The 26,760-nt window shown below is 33.8% G+C and overlaps 2 protein-coding genes across 10 annotated transcripts in view; both read right to left on the reverse strand.

The window, feature by feature from the left end:
• Positions 1–15,076, reverse strand: part of LOC131946603 (partitioning defective 3 homolog) — a 78,819-nt gene extending 63,743 nt beyond the window's left edge. For 3 of the 4 annotated variants that reach the window (XM_059307498.1, XM_059307496.1, XM_059307497.1), the window contains exons 1-2: positions 14,278–15,076; positions 3,143–3,369 (exon numbers count right to left, since the gene is read on the reverse strand). In XM_059307498.1, the coding sequence (XP_059163481.1) occupies positions 3,143–3,268 (126 nt within the window). In that variant the 5' untranslated portion in view covers positions 3,269–3,369; positions 14,278–15,076. The remainder of the gene's footprint in view (positions 1–3,142; positions 3,370–14,277) is intronic. The other variant, XM_059307495.1, reaches the window with a different exon arrangement.
• Positions 15,077–23,574: 8,498 nt separating this feature from the next.
• LOC131946602 (uncharacterized) overlaps positions 23,575–26,760 on the reverse strand; it is a 39,303-nt gene continuing 36,117 nt past the window's right edge. For 5 of the 6 annotated variants that reach the window (XM_059307490.1, XM_059307492.1, XM_059307491.1 and 2 more), the window contains one exon: positions 23,575–25,292. In XM_059307490.1, the coding sequence (XP_059163473.1) occupies positions 25,133–25,292 (160 nt within the window). In that variant the 3' untranslated portion in view covers positions 23,575–25,132. The remainder of the gene's footprint in view (positions 25,293–26,760) is intronic. The other variant, XM_059307493.1, reaches the window with a different exon arrangement.

Consider the following 26,760-nt stretch of genomic DNA (forward strand, 5'->3'; position numbering starts at 1 on the left):
AAATTATGAAAATATAAAATATTATATCCTCAGCCCCATTTTTATTTCAGAAAGATAAATAAATAGTAAATAGGTATATACAGTATATACAAACAATCTATAAATAAGAGACTAAATTACACCAGTGCTAAGCACAGCGAGGTATATTTAAATTATGAAGAACTAAAAAAGGTGGAATGAGATCATCTATTTGGCTTATACAACAAATATTTGAAAAATTGAAAACAATTTAATTTTCAAAATCTAGCCAGAAAGAGCGCGACCACCTTCATATTTTAATAGTCCTCTAGTGTGGTGAAAATGGATTCACTTGGTGCAAGTGTTTAGAGATCTATAATGGAGAATGAATTATGACCACCTGTCTTCTAGCTGACAGAACTTTAGACTTTAATTTAATGGATGTGAAAAAAAAATAGTTTCAAATATGGACATGAGCAGTGATATAACACCTATTACTATTAGCAACTATACTAATATTGTAAATAATGTATTGAAAGAGTAACACTATGCTCTTAAAAATGTATTTCTTCATATCACACACATGCTAATAGAAATAGTATTAATTGTCTTTTAATAAAATCATTGAAGCAAAAAAATAAAAAGTAAAGATTTATATGTAACAAAATTTAATCAAAGATGAAAACATTTCTAACCATTTAGTAAGTAAATTATAAGTAACAAACACACGTTTAATAGACAACACAGAAAATGTACTTTAAAAGATTCTGCAGAAATATAGTCCCTACATGTAATTTGTTTTAGAATACCGGTAGTTAAGCCTGAAAGAGTAACAATAGCAGCCAAAGTCAACATAAATTTCAAAGAGAAGATGCAGCAAAATTTGGTACTATTCCATTTGCTGAATTTCCAGTATAGTATTAGTATTCATATCTATTCCAGTCCTATGAACATGGGGCAAGATATTTAATACTACTGTAGAGATTTGCTGTCTTGCAAATGTAGCTGTTAAAACTTGTATAGTCTCTTAGTCACTGATTCTAAGTAATAAAAAATAAAATTGAACAATATGGAGTTCCTTAAGCAAAGCTGAAAATAGAAGAACAAAATATGCAATTAAGGATGAGTGTGTGTTCTATCAGGTTAGTTTGGCACAAAGCAAATCATAAACATTAATAACAAAATGGTTACAAACAGGTACAGGCGCTTTAAGGTCATCCATTTATGACGTCCACAAAAATTTGGAATTTTTTACCTTCCTGCCCGCTCCCCACCCCCGTCCCCTTTTGACAAGCGCCCCCAACCCCCTCCCTCCATTGTGGACGTCCACAAAAATTTAGTAGACCTCTCAAAACAAGCTGCAAAATTACTGATTCATTAACATGTAATGTGTACATTGCTATATTTTTAACTGATAATGTTATATAGGGATATTTTCGGTAACATCTTTTATTAGGCCTAATTAATAATTGGGAGTCCCAACTTTTCCAAAATGTCGGTAAGGCTACAGTGTGTAAATTTACTGTTGTTGTGTGAATGCGCTAAGACTATCTAAAATTGTTCTTAATTGAAAGAATGATAGTGCATGCCTCTTGATTTTAAAGGTTTTGTTACCCACTATTTTTCATAAAGAGTCAGAGATTGCAGGTAATCATAAAATTATTTTTTTCTACTGAAGATGCTATAGAACGAACTTTTAATGTCATTTAGTAGTGACTATATAGGTTAGGGTAAATTGGCTAATCAACGTGACATCATTATGTTACTTTTACTCAACTTTATGTTACATGTGTTACCAAAACAAACCACCTCTCCCCCTTTTGTGTGTTCACGCTGACCGTTAGCCCTACAAACCTAAACAAGTGAACACTTTATACAAGCAATGATATTTAAATATCTAAATTGTAATGTGGTTATTTTGGGATTTTGCATGAAAAAAATGACTACATCTACATCATTTTAGGCTTTGACACAAAATAAAGATTGTGGGCCTAATATGATTTAGTTACAATTGTTTGAAATGTTTAAAAATGAACTTGAAATACCAAGAACTGTTTTAGAAAATTGCAGCAGTCAATGACCCCCCCCCCCCCCCCCTTGTAAAAAAAAAATTTGCTTTTTTCTTAGGCGGGCAGTATACAGCTACATTTCTAGTACATTTAACACAAGAACTGTTGACTTAATGTATAACCTACATTTTATGTGCAGTTGTATTATTTTTTCAAATGTAAGTATTTTGTTGTTTAATTCAACATGTGGATGTCCACACTGACTTGAAACCCCCCCCCCCCAAAAGTCAATTTTTTTTTTCTACCCCTACCCCCCACCCTTGTGGACATCATAAATGAATGACCACTTTACGTAATATGAATTCACATTTAGTAATTTTCTTCGGCAATATTAATCAAGACCATTTACGATTTATATTATTCGATATAAACCTAGTGATGTAGTATTACTAACACCTGCCCATTAACAACACTAAACAGACAATATGAAAACAATAAATAAGTGTAGTAGGCTTTTTGTTAAATTAATAATAAGCTTACTTAATGGTTTAATTGACAAAAGCAGCATTAAAATAAATGTAACTTTAGTAAAGTATTATTGCAATTAGCCAGTATTAATCCTATACCAAGTACTAACATTTTAATAATAAAAATAAAGACTTTCTCAGTCACTTTTTCTACCTTTGTGCTGGGCTAAGTAGCAATTTAAGGAAATAATTAAGTATGTTAATTCTATCCGACCTCAAAATGTTATTGGAATAACTTTTTCTGTGACTTAATGTTCTAGGTAATAAATTTAAACTCTTACCTTGTATTTGAGCACACTATTCCCAGGTTATATAACAAACAAATTTTTACTAAATGTTCATTAAAAAATCGGCACAACTTGGAAAAATTGAAAATTGGAAGAAAAATTCAGAGAAAATAAAATTGGCGGAGAAGAATTCCAGCTGAAATGGATAGATTCCATCCATGACGCTGGTAAATAAGAAGAACTGTGAAGGTTAATTTGTTAGTTAAAAACATTTTGATTTTTTTTAGTAGTAAAAAAACCCTCATCTTGTAATTTCATCTTATGATTTCAGTCACAAAACAGGAAAGTTAAATTTCTGCGGTTAACTTACATTTTAAGCTTTGCGCAGACATTCTAATAAGAATTTTAAGGATGTGCTTACCTTTCCAACTGCTCGTTTATATCGATGAACTGCTTTATTTATTAATTCTCTGACTGGAATACTTCCCTCACCACACGGCACAGTCACACGTACAGTATCAAAGCAAACAATCACCTTAATAGGCATTTTTAAAACTTCAGTTTTTGGTACAAATTCAAATCTCTAGTTTTATGACATTTTGGATTGAATGAGGAGATACAATCTGTCATTTCTCAAACACTGACAAACTGTGAATAAAAATAGTAAAAATAAAAGTAATGTTAATAAAAATTAAAGTAGAAAAAGCTGAAGACATAATTAAGACTTCGCTCTCTCTCTCTCTTTACAAATCATGGCAGCATCTCTTACACAATTTTTGTGTTACAAACATGCTTAAAATCTTAAATTAGAACAGTCTATTTCGGGAGAAGCAATATATATCTATATATATATATATATCTATATATATCTATATATATCTATATATATATCAATATATCTATATATATATATATATATATATCTATATATATATATATATATATATATATATATATATATATATATATATATTTATACTACATAATTGGCCTATTGAGGGGGAAATACAATGGCACTAAGTTGTAGGGATGTGACTAGACCAGGGGTCGGCAACCTGCGGCTCACAAGCCGCATGGGGCTCTTTTGATGTAAAAAAGCGGCTCTCGAGTTCCATGCGCAAATATAATTAACGAGCCGGCCCGCGGCATAACATACGCCGCTATTTAGTTGCTGTTTTTTCTACTTTTCAGTAATTCATAATTTGTGAATTCGACAGTACCAACGCTGACATTGAAAATATTTCTTTAAAACACTACAAGTAGCTCGTTAAGGACCATAACCCCCCCTTCCTCCCCCCCCCCCCAAACGTTTAAAATCGTTTCAAACTAAATTATCTGCCCCTAATAGCCGTCACTAAAGCCGACTCCACGAAGGTAATCATAGCGTGAACCACAGCTCACTAAGACCATGTAAGGGTGGGGATGGTAGGGAGCGCGTTTACAGCTTGTTTTCTAGCGTCTCCCTGAAGAGAATTATATATATAGATTATATTATTTTATTTTCAAAACTCATAAAAATTATTATTTTGCAAGACTCGGTAATGAACGATATTATAATAATATCTGGGAGATGTTACTTTATAGGACCATGTCCCAGATACTTTGGCATGGTGTTACTGTGCGGGGTCTTGGCGTCCACGTCGCAAGCTATGGGCGCTTAAAAACTGCTGAGCTGCAATTTATATTATATATATATATATATATATATATATATATATATATATATATATATATATATATATATATATATATATATATAGTGGCTCTTTAAACACTGCTGAAGTTTGTAAATTGTAACTTTTGGCTCTTCCGCCTCAAAAGGTTGCCGACCCCTGGACTAGACCATGAAAACAAAAAGAATTTTTTTTAAACTCAATATGTTTTATCAATTTTTTTAAAATCCCAGTGAAAGCAGTCTCACACAGTGACTGTACTAATTTATAGTTTAATATAGCTAATTATTTTAAATAAAAGAAGTTTCTGTCTTGTCTAAAATGATGGCACACCTCAGCCAAAAACATAGGGTATTTTAATCAATTTCTATTATAATTTATTGAAACCACAGTAAAAAAAACAGGCTTGGGAGATTAAAGCTTTATTTGAAGAGCGGCATCAATTTAGCTAACATGTTTTTACTTTCTCGTGTACGAAGTATAGAGGAAGTATTGTAATCGTGCAAAAAATTGAAATTCTCAACATTTTACACCTCCCTGAGGGATGTGACCAGACCAGGAAAAAAAATTAGGAAATTTTATTCGGACAAGAACTCAATATGTTTTATCTATTTTTTATTGCAGTTAAAGAAGTCTCACAATGTAACTGAATAATTTATTGTTTAATGAAACTAATTATTCAAATAAAAGAAGTTTATGTTGCTCTAAAAAAAAGTCTTGTTTAATTGCAATTTAATGTTTACCTTATAAACATCTTATTAAAAAAATATACAATGTAACAAAAGTGGCAATTAAGTTTTATTTTAACATTATGCTAATTTAAACTGTGCTAATATAGTCTAATTGTACACTTGTTTTCAATTTTAAATTATGCCTTATATTCTTTTAAAGACTGGCGTGGTAAAATGTTAGTCTTAAACTGTAAAGAGCCTAGATTTAGATTAATTGTCATTTGGAAGATTTAGGTTCATGTGATGGAAAATGAAATCGACCAGATTAGCTGAAATTAAAATATGTGATATGTGAACAAAAGTTAATCATTTAGATAACCAAGTCACATCGTTATTTATGTTTTGGAATAGCTGTAAATTGTTAGGGGGTCATCTATAAATGACGTCACGTTTTTTGGCGATTTTTACCTCCCCTCTCTGCTTTGTCACAAAAGCCAGACTCGTCTCTAAAATGATGGCACACCTCAGCCAACACCTCCCCCCCCCCCTTAGAATTACATTTGAATTATTCTTTTAAACATTGATTTTTTAAAATCTAGACTGAGCTTGACAAACAAAGGGTATTTTAATCAATTTCTATTATAATTTATTGAAACAGTATTCTAAAATGCAAAATAACGGCTAAAATTCAGTTTCTAGCATTACTTTTTAAAATGCAATATTAGGACAGCACACTATCTGAGTCCCCTCCTCTTCATCAAATGTCAAAAAATTACCCCCCCCCCCCCCACCCCAACCATCTTGATAATAACCAAGCCACATCCTTATTTGTGCTTTTAACCTAATTAACAAATTTTTGCTAAAATATTTAACTGAAAACATCAAAAATGGTCTAATGTCAATTGAAGAACAATTGGCATTATGTTAGGTATGTCAAACAGCCGTAAAAACGCCGTTTTTGCCCGCGTCGCCCAAATATAGTAGCTTTTCACTTCATAGTTTTGATAATAAAAAGGGCTCGTATAGTAATAACCTTGGTACCATTAAAAAGTAGATTTTAAGCCCTCTAATTATGTGTAATTTTTATAGTTGTTGATATAAAACAATATATCTCATTTATACCCAATTGAAAACTATCACCGAGATTTTTCAACGGCAGTCGAGATTTTGACCCCTCTCTCATTTAACTCCCAAGCCTTTTTTTTACCGTTCAACGTATTTCTTAACAAATACCTGTAAAATGTGCAGAATTGAATAGCCTTTAGTGGGATACTAAACCAAAAAAATGCATAATAGACTAAATATTTTAAATGTTAAAAAACCAAGAAATTTTTTATTAGCATATTCAGAAAGGTGGTCCTTTTTTCTGTTAAAACGCTTTTTTTGTTTATCATTTCTGAGCGCTCGACAAATACAGTCAGATAGACCAGAATCACTATTTCAGTATCTACTAGTAGATCTAGTTACAATTCTAGATCTAGTAGTAGTAGATATACTACTAGCTAGATCTAGTGCGGCGTTAAAACGGCCAATGACAAAACAGCCCCGTCAAAACGACCCCAACATAAGAGCCCCGTCAAAATGGCCAGCAACATATGGACCCCGTCATAAAGGCTCCTGTCATTTAGGCTCTCGTTATATAGGCTCCCGACAAAAGGGCTCCAGTCAATAAGGCTCCTGACAAAAAAGGCTCCCAATATATAGGCTCCCATCATTTTGTTTTTTCCACAAAACGGCCCCCGTCATTATGACTCACGACAAATAGGCTCCCGCCATTTAGTTTCTGCCACAAAACGGCCCCCGTCATTACTACTCCTGACAAATAGGCTAGCGTCATTTTGGCTCACGACGAAAAGGCTCCTGTCAATTTGGCTCCAGACAAAAGGACCACTGACAATACCGTTTCTGTAGAGACTAAGTCTCCCGGCAAAGCGGTCTCATTGATAATGACACCTGCCAGTGGGACCCCTTCATCAATATTCTTTAGAGTTAGCTTATCCAACTTTCTTAAGTAATACAACATATGCATCTCTTGTTCGGCAGGCCTTATTTTTATATTAGTTTATCTATTATAAAATCTAGTATGTTTTAATTTAAGGGTCATCTATCTATGACTTCCATAATTGAGTCGATTATAGGCTGTTTTAACTCAGTGTGTGGGGAGAAGGGACCCTTTTGACGGGGTTGTTTTGACGGGGTCACATTAACAGGGCCGTTTTGACGGGGCCGATTTGTCCCGGGCCGTTTTGACAGGGCACAATGTTACTTGCACATATTGTAAGTAAACTAGGAAACATATGCCAAAGGGAGATAATCGCTTTTCCCTGCCTTTTTTCAATTCTCTTTATTACCTTTCTTTATAATTTTTTTCTTTTTAATCGGAGCAAAATCGGAATGACGGAACAAATTACCTTTTTAGGTGAAAAAGCGGGACGGTTCCAATTTTGGCGGGACAGTAGGCATGTATGATTGATGTTAGCAAGTTTTAGAGGCTTGATAGTTCAGTGAAATAAATAAAAACATGTAGCTACTTAATAAACAAGTTTGTGAGTCTAGTTTTTAGTTTATTTCTTCAGTATATTTTTATTATTAAAGCTATAACGCCGTTCAATGATTAGACTTTCACGTAATTTTCAGCTTTATCCGATAAGCTACAACTCACTTCACTTTGTATCGGAGTCTAATTTTTTTATGATTGCTTAGTTCAAATATTTGTCTTTTCTGACAGAGGGTACTTTGAAAATTAATTGCAACATATTTTTCTAATCTTTTAAGAATAGCTGAATATTTTTTCTGTTAAATGTAAAAGGTCACGTAATTGTACACTTCGTAACCAGTGTCAACAATATATGGGTATAGGTTAAAGTAGAAAACTTCGCAAATTTGATGCATGGGGTGGGTTTTAGCGATGATTATAAACTAAATAGTACATGATATGTAGCTTGAAATACTTTACATTACCAAAGAAATTGATTTTTTAGTGTGTTCTTTAATTTCAATTTTAACTATATGTTATGTTAATGACTCCAAAACTTACCTGGAATGGGAGGGGGGGGGGGGGGGGGGTAAGCGAGATCATAATTCAAAGAAGCGTTATTCCCCTACATTTTGATATACTTATCAGGTATGTTCTTTCATCAGACATTTTTTGGTGATATTTTTAAAATGTACAAAATTTGTGTTTTTACTTCTCTTTTTAATTTTTTCAAAAAGTGAGAAAAGCCAATTTCGATGCAATCAATTTTTATTATGTATTATTTTTGAGGTTTGAAAAAAATTGAGTCTGTCCTCTGTGTATATGTGTTTGTGTTAAGTTTAAAAAAATTTGTTTGTCACATATACTTTTACAGATATAACTTCTCAAACATGGCACTTTTTAGGGTGTTGGAAAAAAGTTAAAAACCAATTTTTTAAAACGTCATAACTTTTTACTACTTGAGATATATGAACAAATTTGGTGCCCACTATCTTAGAATCATGAGTTCTTGACATAGCAGCTTTCAAAGAAGCTCTGGGACCCCTAATTATAGAGAGGCAAAAACAGCTTAAAGGAGCAGCCCAAAACCGAGTCTGCTGGAAATGTGTAGTTGCAGCCCTTTGCTCCCCAGGGGCCACAAAGTAATGATGATGAATTATAGAGAGAGCACTTCCAGGAAGCACTAAATGGCCCATCACCACAATACTCACCAGATGAGGGAGCCAGGGGAACCCCTCAACACCAATACATGGGAAATCATAGGGCAGGAAATTTGCAATGCCTTAAATAGTTTGAAGAGTGGCAAGGCATCAGGACCAGACAATATCCCAGCAGAGGCATTAAAGCAAGGTGGCGAAGAAGTAGCAAATCAACTTCAAAATTACTCAACTGAGACTTGAACACAAGACAGATCCCAACAGACTGGATGAGGGGGCCTCCTTGTGAAGATGCCAAATAGCAGTGACTTAATTCAGTGTGGAAAATGGTGGGGTATTACTTTGTTGTCCATCCCAAGTTAAGTCCTTAACGGAGTCATTTTAGACAGAATGAAGGAGGCAATTGACCTTAAGCTAAGAGATGAACAAGCAGGGTTTAGGAAGGATAGATCTTGTACATATCAGATATCCACTCTTATACCGCGTTTACACTTACGACAATGTATACTATACATTTCTGGAACACAAAGCCCGCCAAAATAAAATTTGTCTTGAAACAATTTGTTCACACAACATGTATACTTTAGCGTTCACACTAGAACATTGTTATAGAACATTTTATAAAACGAGCATGACCTTTGACCCGGAGCGTCTGCTATATAGGCCCGGATAATTAAATAAAGAGAAATCAAAGTAAAAAAAAAGATAGTGGGCACACAGTTGTTTTTTTTTTTAAGGAAAATGGTGTAGCCACGGTGCTTGCGTATGCGATTCAACAATGAATGATCTAAAAATTAGAGAACATGCAAGATTTTATAAATTTTATGCCAGCTACTGGAGCTAGACAGTTTTTATAAATATAATGCTGTGTATAATACCACGGGTCGTAGACATTACCCACCTGTAATTACCCCTCCCTCCCATCCCGCAGTACAATCACCCTTTCCCACCCCAACCCCATCGTAGCCATTTCCCCAGCTTCTTTAATTGCTAGTCTATATCCTTCAGAAACAGCTTCCAATAAACAGGGGTAAATATTTGTTTGCTGAAAGTAAAGGTCTGATTTTCTCCGAAAACTTGCATCTGCTAAGTTCATTAAACGTATCGTGATCGTGTTATCACTATACTGAGTCTATTATTAAGAATAAAAGTAGATGTAGTTTTTAGAATAGGGCCTATGACATCCCCCCCCCCACCCCAATTCGTTTCTTTATGTCCCATTTTAAACCTAAATAATTAGCCTATGACTTTTTTTATCTGCCTGTTTTTATAGTCAGTTGATTATGTGTGATCCCACGAGCACATTCTGGTGGGAATAAAGATTTATTCATGTCAGACGGAAACTGAAAATATGTTGCTCAAGAAAAAATTGGAGATAAATTTGGTTCAATTATATTTTTTAATTAATTAATATTTTCGTAATTAATACCTAAACTGGTTTTAAGGCAAAATTATAATGCCTTAGATATTATTTCATTAAAACGTGTTTGGAATTTAATTAAAGAAATAAAAAGAAATGATAAAAATGTAAATTTTAGCAGGGCCTAGAGAAATTATAAATTATGAAATCGTGTGTTCAAAAACTCAAAATCATTATAGAATCTATATTTAATTTTGCAATCAGCTGAGACCTATGACTATGATGCGCTTACTACTGTTGACGCATGCGCACTCATCTGAAAATTCAGAACATGTCCAATGTTTTCGCTCAGAGAGCGATGACAAAAACTTGACCCAGAACACAAAAAGGGGCGTGGTTTTGTGCCCTGCGACTCAGAAGATGTTCCATGTACTCGTAACATGTTTAGTATACACTTTAGTAGGTCAAGTCTAGTAACATTGTCGTAAGTGTAAACGCGGTGTTAGAATCATTGTAGAACAGACGCTAGAATGGCAAGCCCCACTTTATATCTGCTTTGTTGACTTCAAGAAGGCCTTTGACTTTGATAGTGTGGATAGGCAAATAATATGGAATCTGATTGGCCCACAAAGTTAGTGGAAATTATTCACCAACTTTACAAGGGGATTTTAATGTCAAATTAGCCACGCTGGGAAACTATTGGAAGAGTTCCAGGTCACCACAGGTGTTAGACAAGGGTGTCTGTTGTTGCCCTTTCTCTTCTTGGTGGTTCTAGATTGGGTGACATGCACAGCCTATTCCAATTCTGGAATAGGTATACAATGGACATTCACTGAGAAATTAGAGGATCTAGTATTTGAAGATGATCAAACCCTACTCTCACACTAACAAGACATGCAAAATAAAGTTCATGCCATCTCATCATCATGTAGGTCTAAAGATGAACAAAGAAAAGTAATGAGAATCAACAATAACCAGGAGGCCCCAATAATAATAGATGGAAGACATGTAAATGGAAGAGTTTGTCTACCTTGGCACAGAGGAAGACATAATAGTAATAGAATTAATAGACCCCATTTTGCTTTCAGTTCTGTGACTCATATGGAAAATTTTTGCCATCTCCAACACAACAAGAATTAGGATATAAAATTTAAATGTGAAGGCTGTTTTGCTAAATGTAGCAGAGACATGGACTCTCCAAGGCAAGTACAGAGAAGATACAGACCTTCATGAACAACTGTTTAAAACAGATTTTGAAATTAAGGTGGCGTAGTTTCTGTAAATAAAATTACTTAATAAAAAATAAATAGCACTTAAAATAAACAACGCATACCTTAGGTACAACAGTACAAAGTGTTAAAGATCTGAAGGTATTAATCTTACACAATGGGGCTGAATATTTCTCCCACTGACAAGATTATATGAACTCACAGTAATACCATGCAAGTTTGCCATATTGCTATTGCTTAGGCTATGAATTATATGCACTGACCCCCCCCAAATGGCAGTATTTTTCTCATGCAGGCAAGAAAACATGAGCGGGCAAGAAGCTGGCAACAATGTTTAGAACTTTAAATATAGATTTAGATATAGATTTTTTTTTTAAATAGTCTAAAGAATATTCTCTTTATGAACTCACAATGACCCGTCGACAAAGACAGGTTTTTTCTCCCACTGACAAGAAAGCTTGAGCAGGCGATCATAGGAGCAACAATGTTACAATTTTTTAATATTAAGAAAAAATCTGAACTAGATCAAGAAATTTTTTAAAAAGGACACTATATACTATTTCTACATCTGAAGAAAAAACACACACCAAAAGCATAAAACCAGTAGCTATTTATCTGTGTTTCCAAAGATATGTCTTGCATTTTCTTCTCGTAAATTATCACCTTGACACTTTGCGTCTCAAAATTTACCAACACCTGTTAAATATAGATCCTGGAACATAGCTATAGATAGTGTTGCTATAGACTAGTAGACTATAATATATCGCTGCAGCTATTTGAACTAATTAGAGCAAGGCATTTTTCTGTGATTCTTAAATTTCCCTATTTATGCAATATGTACTGTTATGTAGAACTAATGTTTTTAGATCTTCTAACCTTATCACTAACCATGAACCCCAATGCCAAACAATAAGCATAGCCCTAATGACTAACCCTAATGCCCAACCTTAACCCTAATGACAAACCCTAAATCTACCCTAATGCCTAACCCTACCTTATTGCCTAACCGTAAACTTAACACTAATGCCTAACCCTAAAGTAAAATAGAAATAAAAAGCAAAATAAAAACTTCGAGCCAAAAGGAATGAAACTCATGGTGCGAAAAAAACTAGCTGATGTGCAACCACTTCAACCACCTGTACAGTTATAAAAATGTAGAAAAGTTGAGTGTTATATGCATGATAATAATAAAATAATATGGATGCATGCGCAGGACAATAAATATTTAAATAAATTTTATTGGCCTGCCACAGCAAACTATGAATAGCCTTCTGAGAGCTATTATTTTTTCTCTAAACAAAGAAAGATTCATAAAACAACCTGGGAGCATTGGAGTTCATGAGAGCTTATATCTATATGCTGGGGAAAAAAATTGCCGGCGGTGGTAATAACACTAAATTTCTATGCAACAATACATTTTTGCAGCAATAAATCAGGTGGCCTCAGTGTTCTACACAAAAGAAAGACAAAGAAGTAGATCTATCAGGCAATTTCAAACAAGGTGGCATTCTAAGTTGACATAAAAGAAGGGGAAGTTAAAAAATCTTCAGAATGTCTAGCAAAGGAAAAATTGGAAGTTTTAACAATACAAACAAAATGTCTTTTAAGTCTATATCGAATATCACTGTAAATTGGGTGTGGTAAAGTTTTCCCAGATATCTTCACATTTTACCACCACCCAGCATAAGGGGTCATCCATTGGAGACATTTTTTGGACGATTTTTACCTCCCCCTCCCCTCCGTCACAAAAAGACAGACCCCCCCCCCCCCCTTTAAAATGACATCACACCTCAGCCTACAATCCCCCTCAAAATTGCAGTTGAATTTTTCTTAAAACAGCGATATTTTTCCCAAATCTTGTCTGAACTCTGTCAACATAGAGTGTTTTTAATAAATTTCTATTACAATTTATTAAAACAGTTTTCTATAGGCATAACGCAAAATAATGGCTAAAATTCGTTTTCTGGCATTGCTTTTTTATAATGCAAAAGTGTGACGTCAACCATCTGAACACTCCCCCTCCCCCTCAAAACACAGTCACAAAATTAAGGACCCCCCCTCCCCCCTACGAGTGTGACGTCATTTATGGACGACCCCAAAGTATCGTGTGGTGGAAATATGTGAGACAAAAATGTCACATGAACGACGGTATTTGCGCTCTTCTCGCAGTTTACCACCTCGCACAATTCACCATCACCTTACCAATAGGATTAGGCCTACACATTAAAAAATATTAACTCTTTAAGCCCGTAATTATTTTCACGTTTTACCTGAATTATTTTTTTTCACTCATTTTTTTTCAGTACCCGTGCGGCTAAATGACCCATATCTTTTTACCCGTTAATTTAACCCCACACATGATTGATAAAAAATTATCGTAATTGAATACACTACACACTGATATAAACTTTAAGGAATTATTTATTTACTGAAGAAAGATAATTACTTAGTTTTAAAGAAGAAAAAATAAAGAGTTGATTTTTTCATGCAAAAATTATGCTTCTGTCGGGAAAATTAATAATAAGAATAACTTTTCATGAGTTTTTATTCATAGAAAACGAAAGTACGTCCATTTATCTACAAAAATCATGGATCGGATTAGTCTTAGTATAAATACTTTAATTTTTGTTAATTTTATAATGCGGCGACGAAAACGTTTAGACGCGGCCGCTGAACAGCTTTCCGCAGTGTTAAAAAATGCCGTTTTTCGAGTTGTTTTACAAAAAAAATTCTATAAAATACAAAATCGATCTAACGAGAAAACTACAAGAAGTAAATACAAAGAAAAATGGCCGCTCTAGCGTTATCATGACCTAGATTTACGATTAAAAACTTGGATTCCGAAAAACAACGAATTAAATAGAGAAATATTTATCGGACGCTGGGAGCGTCGTTATGGCATGGTAGGCCGGCGGACCGACCGCTGGGAGCGTCGTTACGGTCTTAAAGAGTTAAAACTAGATTCAATTCTAGATCTACTTCTTGCTTACCTCCTGAGTTCAGAGCCAGCAGAAGATTGATGGTTGGTTCTGTTAGAATTTGATGCTAGAATTTCTAGATCTAGACTAAAATTTTTGTTTATTTTGTTATTTTATTATGTGGTGATGATAGTTGATATAATCTATAATTAATTATTAATTAGTAAGCCTAGGCCTATAGGCCCTAATCTTTAATTATACTGATATAGATTACTACTGATACTACTAGTAACTTCAGTAAGCTTAATATTATCAATTAATAGGCCCTAATGACGTGATGCCTAATACTAAATACTACTAGGCTAATAAATTAAATTTAATTAAAATGTAGATTTGAAGATCTTGTTACTTAGTTCATTATCAATCATCCGTACTAGATCTAGATCTAGTACTAGACGTAGTAATGTAGGCCCTATTTACTATTACTAGATCTATTTAATTTTATTTAAATTTAAGTAAACTATATTATACTAGTAGATCTAGATCTATGTAGATCTAGTATGTAGTATGTAGGGTTGGGTCTAGCTGGCTAGATTAGGGCTTAGGCCTAGCCTAATTTAATTTTAATGAATTTTTATTTTTGTTTATCGTTGATTCATCTGATTGAGTTGATTGACAGTGGTGTTTTTCATTTGTTCCTCTATCGATTCGACTTAAATCTAGATTTTTCTTAAAAACTAAATTTTCCAAAGATCCACATTTAGAATCTAGTTAGATCTAGATCTAGAATCTAGTAGAACTAGATCTATATTTAATATTTAGATCTAAGTTTATGTTGTTCTGTTGAACCATGTAAAAAATATCTGCCTCGGTTTCATTTCCGGGCTGGTAACTTAAAAATAAACATTTGTTGGGCCTAGATCTACTTGTTTTCAAATTATATTTGTTCCGTGCGTTTGAAGTAAGCTAGTAGCTTAGGCCTAGGAAATGCAATTTTTAAAATCAATTTAGATCAAATCGTTACTAGAAATATAGAGTCAAACGCATCACTTCAGTGGATGGCGAAGGGTCAGTGTAGGCCTTTTTAGTTATGATCGGTTAGACATTAGATAAAAGGTCATCCACTTATGACGTCCACACAGGAGGGGGGGGGATCAATGAGGTTATCCACATGTTGAATTTTACATCAAAATACATCTAAAATAAATTTTTAAAAATTAAATACTGCATATAAAATGTATCAATTCATCGCAGTTCTGGTGTTTAAAAAAAAAACACCAGCTCAATCTGTGAATAAATGTATTTAAAATGTAACTGTATACCGCCCGACTAAAAAAAACGGCACTTTTTTACAAGAGGAGGAGGGGGGGGGGGGGTTACCGCGGCATTTTAAAAGTTTATCTTTAAACATTTAAAAGAATTGAAATATAAGTTTAAAAACTTGCTGCCTCTGCTGTCGACAGTCTGCCCGTCGTCATTCTGTCTAGATCGAAACGCCCGAGCGAAATTTCGGGCACTTCTAACTGACAATTTCGTTTTAAAGTTGGCACGAGATATGAAGACAATGCAATCTGACAGTAAATTTGACTTAATTGGATGCCTAATTAATTTTTATGAATTGATTAAAATTTCGTCCAAATTAGTAGGCTGTCTTATCCAACTATTCCGCACTATTATATCATGTTCATTATGTGCACCCCGGGCTTTCCTGTGAGCGCTATGACGCATACGTTCGTTTTATAGAGTGCGATAGCCGATGGATTATTATATTCGTTCACTAAACAGAATCAGGCGCGTTTTCCTGTTCCATGGCGGGGTGCTATTCGGCGCCCCGGGTTCTCCAAAATGAGTACAATGTTGCCTACGTTTGTTTTAAAGCGCACCCTACAATAGAAAAACAGCTGCAGACGGCGCACCAGTGGCTCAGGAGAGCAGCCCGCAAAAGCCCCTGACTATTATTGAGGATGATTAACGTACACTTTCATACAGCACACCCTGTGGTGTCTAGGCAGTAGCCACACCAGCTGAGAATCAAGAAATAAAATGAACAACGCACTTTTAGAAAAACAAGGTCACATTTCTAAAAATAACTTATTGTAATTCGAAGAATCCATCCTGTAGAATTTATCGCTTTGCGGATGATGCAATCTGCATCAGTTTTTAGACGTTACTACAAATACACCATGTTCTAATTTAATACACCATTTTATTCTAAAGGTCGCAGGAACGCATGGGGCGGGTGCGCTAGTTTATTATATACATATAATGTGATAAATATCCTAATATATAAAAGACCATGTGCGCACTTCTCTCTCTCTCTCTCTCTCTCTCTCCTCCTTTTGGCGCCCCATTCGTTCGGTGACTGGGGTCTCTGGCAGGAAGCGATGCAATTTTTCACCATAAAAATAAAATTCAGATGCGATTTGACACTGTTCGTACGAGGGCCTTACAATTTTGCGTATTTGGTGAAAAGGGTTTCGAGAAAGAAAAAAATTCTTAAGGGTGGCACCCTGGAAGGGTTCGAGTTTTCTCATTATACGATTATGAGCCCAGAATCCAGAGGGGAATCCAGATGGGCTATCTCATCAATTGCGGTCATAGGTAATACTAGATTCAGCAGAGGCATAGCGAGGGGGCGGGGGGTACATATGTCCCTGGGCGCTGACTCTATGGGGCGCCAAAATGGGTTGGAAAAAATTAAAAGCTCATTTTAGCTACAGTTTTGCATTATAAATATAAAAAATATATGGGGGCGCCAAATTAAAAGTTTGTCCCCGGCGGGAGGGGTGCCAAATAGAAAATTTGCCCCCAGACGCCAGGAAGGATCGCAACGCCTCTGAGATTCAGTGGTAAAACAACATCAGTAGAACAATGAACGCCCGTCAGCGCCCTGGCAGTTGGCGACAGCGAGCGCCCCGGGCTCTACCGAGAGCGCCTACTTACTTTTGAAAGAGCACCCTACAATAGGGACACGTTGGCACACGACATTTGATAATTAAACCGAATTAGGTGTGCCCCTGCGGAAGTATAACCAGTGTCTCCCTGGAGCGCCAATGGACGCGTCTCTAACACGTGGGCGGTCGCCGAAGTGTGTTCTACCTCACTATTACGGAGGTTTATTAACGTACACTCAAGGCTTTCATACAGTACGACTTGGTGCATATATGTGGCAGTGTGGATAAACCCGCGTCCCAGAAACGAATATGTGGGTTTATTTATTTAAGCATTACCAAAGATTTCATTCGTTTGTCATTCAAATTTGAGAAGCTATTGCTAATACCCCTGTGGTGGTTTCTGCGAAAAATAAATTCGATTTGGTGGCGCCCCGGCAGGGTTCGATTTAGCTCCCCGGGGTTTCCCGTGAGTACTATGGTACTTTTGTTCGTTTTAATAATTTCGAAACGCTATGGATATGATGGGCTTCATAATCGCTCACTATACCGAGTGAAGCGCCTTCCTACGTAGGCCCACCTACCTACATACCTAGCTCCCTGCCTACTTACCTACATATCTACTAACCTGCCTGCCTACCTACTTTCCTACCTGCCGTTATTCCTGCCAAACTGCTTTCCTTCCACCCCGCCTGTCTGCCTACCTCACATCATACTTACACACACCCACATATGTTCGTATGTATAATAGTATGTGCTAGTGTGCTCTAAGACTATGTATTTTTACATTTTTGTTGTTAGGTAGCACTATTCAGTATAAAGTAGTTTCCTTTTTTTTTCTTTTTGACGCTGTACCTGCCACTTAAATATTCTTTTTTTCTATATGTGCATAAAATAGTGTAGGTTTATTAATAAAAGTAACATTTTATTATGTATTTAAGTGTATATAATCATTTTCGTCAAGCGAATGTGTTCATAATCTTAAATTTAAAAATCCATGAAACTCGATAGCCAAAGATTTAGAATGAGAAATAATTTAATAATTGCTATTGAACCAGAAACACCTACTCTAAGTATTGTGATAATATTTTTTTTAAATAAATATACACAAAGATAGATTGTTTTCTTATATAATTAATTTAAAAAGTCAACTGTATTTCATAACGAAAATCAACACAAAATACATTCGAATAGAAATTGTCAAGGGAGACTACTAATATTTGTAGGATTAATAACTTTTATTAAGATTTTTTTTATTATTAGAAGAAAAGTAAATCATGTAGAATCTATAAAAGATTACCTTGCATTTAAAAAAAAAAGATATTTGATAGGTTTAGAGTGAGAAATAATTAAAAATATTTATTATATTCATTAGTTTTTTTTTTCAAATAATATAGTAAAAATGCCTGTTTTAATTTATTTATTTTTTTAAATCTTATTTTAAATAATAAATTCTAAACGAAGATCGAGGTTATTTAAAAAAAAAAAATAGACTAACCATTGTATCAATCTCTGAGAAATAAAGAATTAATAATTACGATTAAAGCTTTATTAATTAAACGAATTGAATTACATCCGTTTTGATTAACTCTCTCTTTACAACTATTAACGCTTTCCTTTATCATTGAGTTTCTCGAGAGAAATATTCAAGAGAGCGGTAGTTATCATTGACTCCGTCATTGATAATTTCATTGAGTCTTACATAGAAAATAGTGTTTGATCGGCTGCTCTCTCTCTCTCTTTCTCTCTGTCCGCAAAATATTTTCACAGGCTATCAGATCAGTATCTTCAGCGATATATGGAGAACTTGCTACGGACTTTTGTTGAAAATAATATGGTATGTGTTTTAAATGTATAAACTAAATTTTATTTAAAGAAGAAAAAAAAAAGCATATTGGAATGTACAAAAGCAATTTTAATTATGCAACCGGAAAAGTGTTTATAGTTGTGAAAAGCACGCGATTAACAATGACGTCACAAATGTTAACACTAAGGAAAGAACACAAAACTAATGGCGTCATCTTAAGATTTTAGAATATAAAGAAAGGAACTATTTCATTCAACTTTGATTTAGATCTACGTACGCTAGGAAATGTATACAATACAATACTAAACTATTTCAGGTCTTAATTATTTTATTCAAATCTTTGTTTGTTTAGCTATGGAAAGGGCTAATTTGGGATAAAATTTAATTTGAAAGAATGGGGCCTATTCATGTAAGTTAAGTTTTTTAAGTACCTCTTTTACTCTCCATAAGATTATAATGTCTAAATAGCTGAGATGATAGTTTTATTAATACCACTAGCCGTCCCGGCCAGGCCCTGCTCTAGCTTCTGTGAAAAACCTTTCTGTTAAAGACCGTTACCTGTGTGTTTAGTAATCATCATAAACCCGGCATTGCCCACCCAAACCACAACCAACCAAAACAACATAACGCTAACACAATTACTAATACAAACGAAAACAAAAACCTAACAACAAACCCAACCACAATCACAAACACCAATACAAAGACAAAGAAAAAACAAACAAAAAAGCAAACGAAAACAAAAACCTAACAACAAACCCAACCACAACCACAAACACCAATACGAACACAAAGAAAAAAACAAACGAAAAAGCAAACGAAAACAAACCAAATCCAAACGCAAAACCAACCACAAACACAAACCCAAAGAAAAAAAACACAAACGAAAAAGCAAACGAAAACAAACCAAATCCAAACGCAAAACCAACCACAAACACAAATACAAACACAAACCCAAAGAAAAAAACACAAACGAAAACGAAAAAAGAAAGAACAAAAACGAACCAAATCAAAACGCAACCACTAACGCAAACCCAACCTAAACACAAAGAAAACACTAACGCGAACATAAACGTAAAGTGCTCACAGTCTAGCCCGGGGCAGAATCGCCTGTTTCAGCTTAATAATCGACTACGGTACCCCAACTTATTCATAGTCTTTTGCACTCACTTTAAACGAACGTAGGTGCCAAACCAAACCAAATGAAAAATTATAATACTCCAAGCTTATTCGTAAAATACCTACAACATTTGCACTTGATCAATCCCCGCTAATTATGTAATTATTTTTTTCCCAACACCAAAAACAAAGTAATAAAAAGTAAATTCTTTTCCACTAATGCAATGTTTTATAAAGGGAAGTAATTGTGTTTTCCTAATTTATCAAAGGGAAGTAAGTGCTAAAAGACTAAATATAAATAATTTTCAGACATAATTAGAATTTTTTTTTATTTTTTTTAAATTGTGTTTAATGAACATGCCGACAATTATTACTATCAGTTTGAAAAATGAACATTATTTCCCAACACTTTCAATAGTAATTTTTTAACTCATAAATTTAGACTATGAGCACGATAATAATCTAACACTTAAATCCATGCAAGTATGTCAACGACAAACAAACTTATTTTTACATACAGAATTGAGCTTTATATATTAGATGCGGGTGGCACGGGTTCGAGACACACAATAATCAAAAGTTGCCTATTGGGACTTGGCAGGACACGGGGCAGGTAAAGTTGAGTTAATCTATTTCTGTCATTTCAGCATATGCAGGGATATTGTAGTCAGACCCATGCTGAGCAAATGTTTTTAAAAGACAAAAACAATATAACTACCATTGAACAGCCGGGTTTTTAACAAAATCTTTTATATCTCTTAATTTTAAGTCTCTTTATCAGCGAGTGCATTTAATATGGTATTGTGTTGACTAATACTGTATATAATTTGGTTATAATTTCTTTTAAATAGGTATTGGTTGTGTATGTTATTTTAAACAAGTATAAACATAGCCAGTACGTAAAACAAAACCCTTTTTTTCATAATCATAACAATGTTTCATTCCAATGCTCTTGATCAATAAAATGTTTCTTTTCCTAAGTTTCCGATAACGAGTTTTTAAAAGACTGATTTACAATTCATTTCATTACTCACTTTCCATAGGTATATACATTTTCTTGAGGCTTCTCTACCGTTTCTCCCCCTTTCACATCCGAACGAAATTGAAAAAAAAAGTAATTCATACAAAAATATAGAAAAACCAGTATCTGCACACCCCCCCCCCTACATCCACCACACCCTCCCCCGGATAGTTTTAAAAGAAAAACCGGGTAGCCTTTTGTAAAGAGAAGAGAGCTAAATTGTCACCCGAATTGCACGTGTAATGGGTACCAATGGCTAGTATATTATATAGGCCCATAAATATATAGGCCTATATATATATATATATATATATATATATATATATATATATATATATATATATATATATATATATATATATATATATATATATATAAACATAAATATAACTAGGTTCAGTTTTGACCTTGACCTTGTTGACAGACAACTATTACGTTGTAATCAATTGTGGCGTTACATATATATGCATACATAAATACATAATACATACATACATTCATTGACATATAATCCTAATATATAAAAGCCCATGTGCGCACTTCTCTCTCTCTCTCTCTGTCGGCAAGTTGTTTTAGGCGATGTGATCAGTATGTTCAGTGATATATGGAGAACTTAAAGATACCGACTTTTGTTGAAAATAACATGGTGGATGTTATAAATGTATAAACTAAATTTTATTTAAAGAAGAAAAATAAAATTAAGGCATATTTGAATGTAGAAACACAATTTACATTTTTCATATTTATGAAAAGAACGCAAAAAACAATGATGTCACGGGCCACATGTTTAAACTACGGAAAGAACACAAAACTAAAGGGGTCATCTTCCAATTTTTAGAATATAAAGAAATGAACGATTTCATTCAAATTTGATTAAGATCTATAGATCTACTCATCGGGACGTACGTTATGAAATGTATACTATTTTCTCGGTCTAAAGTAATACAAATTACTTTTTTTAAAAAACAGAAATACCATTGAACAGCCGGGTTTTTAAAGGAATCATTTAATTCTCTTTATCAGTGTGTTCATCTATAATATAAGCGGGCAAGTAGTGTGTCAGTCCTTCCGTCATCGCTATAGATTTTGGGACTATAAAAGTAAACTACGCACCATGCTGTGCTTTTCAGTGCACCGCAGTGTCTTATTATAAGTATTAGAGTAGGGTTTGTTTATATAGCGGCATAGAGCTATTTTATAATTTCCACTGTTTGTACAATTTTGCATAACTTAAAGAAAATATTAAATATACACACATGGCTAAAACATATTAAAAGTATCAATGTCAAATATCATTTTCGTTTATATTCCTAGAAAAAAATGGATACATTTCAATAACATAATAACAGTACGGTAGAAAAATCAAATTAATATAACTTTTTTTCTAATTTTGACAAAAGAGGTAATTTAAAAATACATTAAACTCACGCTAATAAAAAATGTGAATGCAAATATACGGTCGTCATAGAAGGAATTAGTGTTGCAATAATATAATTAGCAAAATGTGAATGCAAATTATCCGGATGTGTAAGAGTAAATTATTGTTAGAAAATTATAATTAGCAATCTTTTATTTATTCTATTCACTAAATGTAGGCCCTACTGTTTATTACTTATAATTTTTAATCAACTATTCAGCACTATTATAGACGCGTCAATCGTCATCACGTTCATTAGGTGCGCAATGGTTTTAGTTATGAAACTCTATTGTAAATTTTTAAAATTTAAAGTACTGGAAAAAAATGCGTGAATGGATAAAGTGAAATATTGTAGGTAAAACACGGATATTTTAAATACTGCCTATTATTTATACTGATTACCAATTATTATTCTATCTTTCGGTTTGCGGACAAGCTAGGGGTTTTATAGGAGAGGCGTAGCGAGGGGGGGGGGGGGGGGGGCATATGTCCCCGGGTGCCGACCTTAGGGGGCGCCAAAGTGGGTTGGAAAAAATTTGCGAGGGGGGGGGGGTGGTGGAAATCGAAAGTTTTAGGGCGGGGTGACAGGGGTGCAAATCGAAAGTTTGAGGGGATGCAAATCACCGGAAAGGGCGCGATTTGGCGCTACGGGCTAGACTGTGAGCAATATGCCTATATGATTGCATTTAAATTGTGTTTATGTTATGAGTGTTGTGTTTGTTTTTTCGTTTGTGTTTTTTTTTTTTGCGTTCGTTTGTGTTGTATTTAGTTTTGTTCTGTTCCCAAGTTGGTACATTTAAAAAAGATTTACCGTGGCGGAGCACGGGATGCAGCTAGTTTAATATGGTGTTGTGTTGACTAATAATGTATGTATTTTGTTTGTATGATAGGTATTTGTAGCCTATGTTATTTTAAATGTGCCGAATTTTTAGCTATTTGGTTAATTCTTTGCTTTGTCACTAATATCGTTCAACGTGTAGTAAAGAACATTGTGTTTTGACCAAAATATAAAATATTTTTCTCGAACATGTTTAAAATTTAAAAAAATATATAGGCATATAACTCTCATTTAATGGGTACCGACGGCTAGTGACATAAAAAACAAAAGCAAAACTATTATTTCAGAAGTGTTTAATTTAATTTACACAATTTAGGTCTATAAATATGTATAAAAAAACTATAATTATGTATCAGAAAGTTATTATCCATCAGAAAGTGTTGTTGTTTCTTCAGCATCCTCTCTTAGTCATCATTTAACAATAATAGATTTAAAAAGAAACATTTAGTCAATCACTTTTAAGAACATGTGTTTCAATTATATGACTAGTAATTAGACGTTTTATGAAATAACATATTTCAAATTGAAATCAAATAGTTACAATTATTAAATAGTTTTGACAAAAAGCAATTAAGAACTAATTATTTTCTAAAACTCCAAAGTAACACAATATAATAATATTGAATATTTTTGTAAACTCCAAAATTGCATAATGTAATAAATCTTAATACTGCTTTCAACTCATGATGTAGTTTGTTTGAATATGGATAAAAAGCGCTGCAAGTCTCATGAGGCAAATGGACAGCATGCAACTTAGAAAGAAAGTATCTAAAAAAAATAACTGACTTTCACACAGATGACCGGCGGGCATCACCTGGTCAAGGCATACACGATGCCGTAAACAGGATCGCACCCCATCTGCTTATATATATATATATATATATATATATATATATATATATATATATATATATATATATATATATATATATATATAACATTTACTAAAAACATTGGCGTCACCCTGTGTCTTGTGATGTATATAATGTTGATGTTATTGTACAAACAGAGGAAAGCAGACTTTCTCATATAAATTAGCTAGATTTTGTTTTGGTGTCACCCCCTTGGATGGTCTCACCCAGTGCGGTCATACTGTAGAATGACTATTCATTTGCTAACAATTTCTTTGCTGAGAATAGTTAACATGCTAAATAATATGTATGCGGTAAGATGAATAAATCAGTCTACACAATAATCTTATAATGTTGACATGTTTTATAGCCTTTTATTTAGATCACCATGTTTGTCTGTCCTCCATGTAGTATCTGTTTCTTTAGTAAAAGCATTGGTAGCTCATAAAATCTCTTGAACGTTTTAGTGAGCAAAACCTTTACTACACAAAGCAGGTTTATTTCATTACTGTGCCCCCTTTTCTGACACTGTATCTCTTTATATATGCCTTTTTTAACAGCTGATGCATAATACATGTAATACACATGAAAGTATATCGTATAATGCACATTATGTAAATAAATCAATTCTTGGCAAACATAAATATACAGTATGTTCAAATGTTAGATATGTTGTCATCATTGGCATGAAAATGGTGTTTTAAATATGTGGGTCATTGCAAAAATAATTAAATATCGTTCATTAAAATTACCATTTGTTTGTGAATTAAACTAAAGCTTGCATTGTACTAAGCTTCATTTTCTTTGTTTCAAAATTTGTGCAGTCGTGTTTGGTGAATTTTATTTTTAAACTTTTTCTTTAATGAAACAAGTTGAAAAATGTTTGTCAAGGCTTCTCAAATGTTTTGACAATAAGTAAATCCGTGTATAATCTGTCTGATTACCATTAAATTGTATTTGTTTATGCCTAGTTTATAATCGGCTCAAGGTCTTCCTACATTTATACATTCACAATGGGATGGCACTTCAATGGCTGAGAAACTGACAGGTGGTCCAACTGCTGGTGTGCTGCTATTGTAAATAAGGACCCAGTGGGCCCGATACTGCTCTACGCATTCACCGTAAGGACACTTGGCACCTGGACTGAGGAGCAAAGACGTGCAATTAGTTTTTTAAGCATTTTATATCACTCAGACGCCGCTCAACACAGTGGCGGAATAAGTGTGTGGGGGGGGGGGAGACATAGTGGGCAGCAGCTCGAGGACACAACTTTTAGGGTCCCCCTAATTTGCTCTTACAAGCTAATTGAAGTACATTTAATTTCCCTTTCCTTCCCTTTATTATTAACATCAGCTGTAATCTGTTCGGAAACTGTTTACATGAAGCGACGTTATTTAAAAGTATACAAACAATATTTTTGGCACATAGATCTAGGTCGAAATGACAAGGGGTAATTGCTCAGGGTGGGGGGTAATGTCGAGGGGGGGGGGGCAATGCACTAGAAACAACATGTACATATGGTTTATAACTGAAATAAGTATCACAGAAACGTATGGTAGTTTAAAAAATATCGTTAACAGTAGTAAACTATTACTTAATCTCCAATTATGTTTTCAAAACTGATGACTAACTAGGCAACAGTAACATCCAATCAATTCGATTATCGGTAATGTGGTTAAGTCAATTTCGCCTCAGAGACATTGAAAAGTATTTTTTTTTATCCTGTTCTCAAAAATATAAAAAGTTGATTTTGGGTTCTTTATATCGAAACTACCTCAACGTTTAGGGTAAGGGTTTAAAACTAAAATTACAAGTTTCATATCCTCATTTTATTCTTTTGTGTGTGTGTGTGTGTGTCGGGGGTTAACTTTTTTGTCTGGGCTTATCTGGTCAAGATCCTTTTATTTTTATACTAGATTTTAATTTACAAATGAATTTACGTAAAAGTTAAATATATAACATTTTTTTATATAGATCTACAGAGTAAACTAAAACAATAATATATTTAAAATTACACAAAATGATGCTAAAGTGTCAAGTTAATTCTTTCAAAATAAACATTTCTTTAACTGAACACATACAATATCTTAAGAAACTCATATTTATGCAGGCGAAATACATCATTTGTCACATAAGCTACGATAAGTAAGCCTATTTCTATTGTAGGCCTAGATCTATATTATTTAACCAAAAGATCTATTGACTTACAACGGGTTGAATTAGAGAAGTAACAACATAATATAGGCTAAATAAAATAGTAGAAAGTATGTAAAAAGTAATACTAAATAAACAGGGAGTGATCTCCCCTAAACTTTCTAGAATATTCTTATACGCGAAAAATGGCCCGTTGAGGAAGGATACAACGGACAATAGGTTGATAATGCTGTCTATTTTCTCTAAACTTAAACCAAAGCCAAAATCACCACCTTAATTCATTTTAACCGGAAACGAAAAATGACATTAAAACAGGATTTTTATCCTGAATCGGTACTTTAATAGGATTTAAGCTTGATCTCTACGTAGTTGCAGCCATACCCCTAAACCTTGCAAATAATCTCAATCATGACAAAAGTCGCATTTAGAGTTTCTTTTAGGCGACTCTACTTGCCCC

The sequence above is a fragment of the Physella acuta genome, unplaced genomic scaffold, assembly GCF_028476545.2.
Source record: "Physella acuta isolate Inbredline_101_S28 unplaced genomic scaffold, ASM2847654v3 ptg000565l, whole genome shotgun sequence".
NCBI lineage: Eukaryota > Metazoa > Mollusca > Gastropoda > Physidae > Physella > Physella acuta.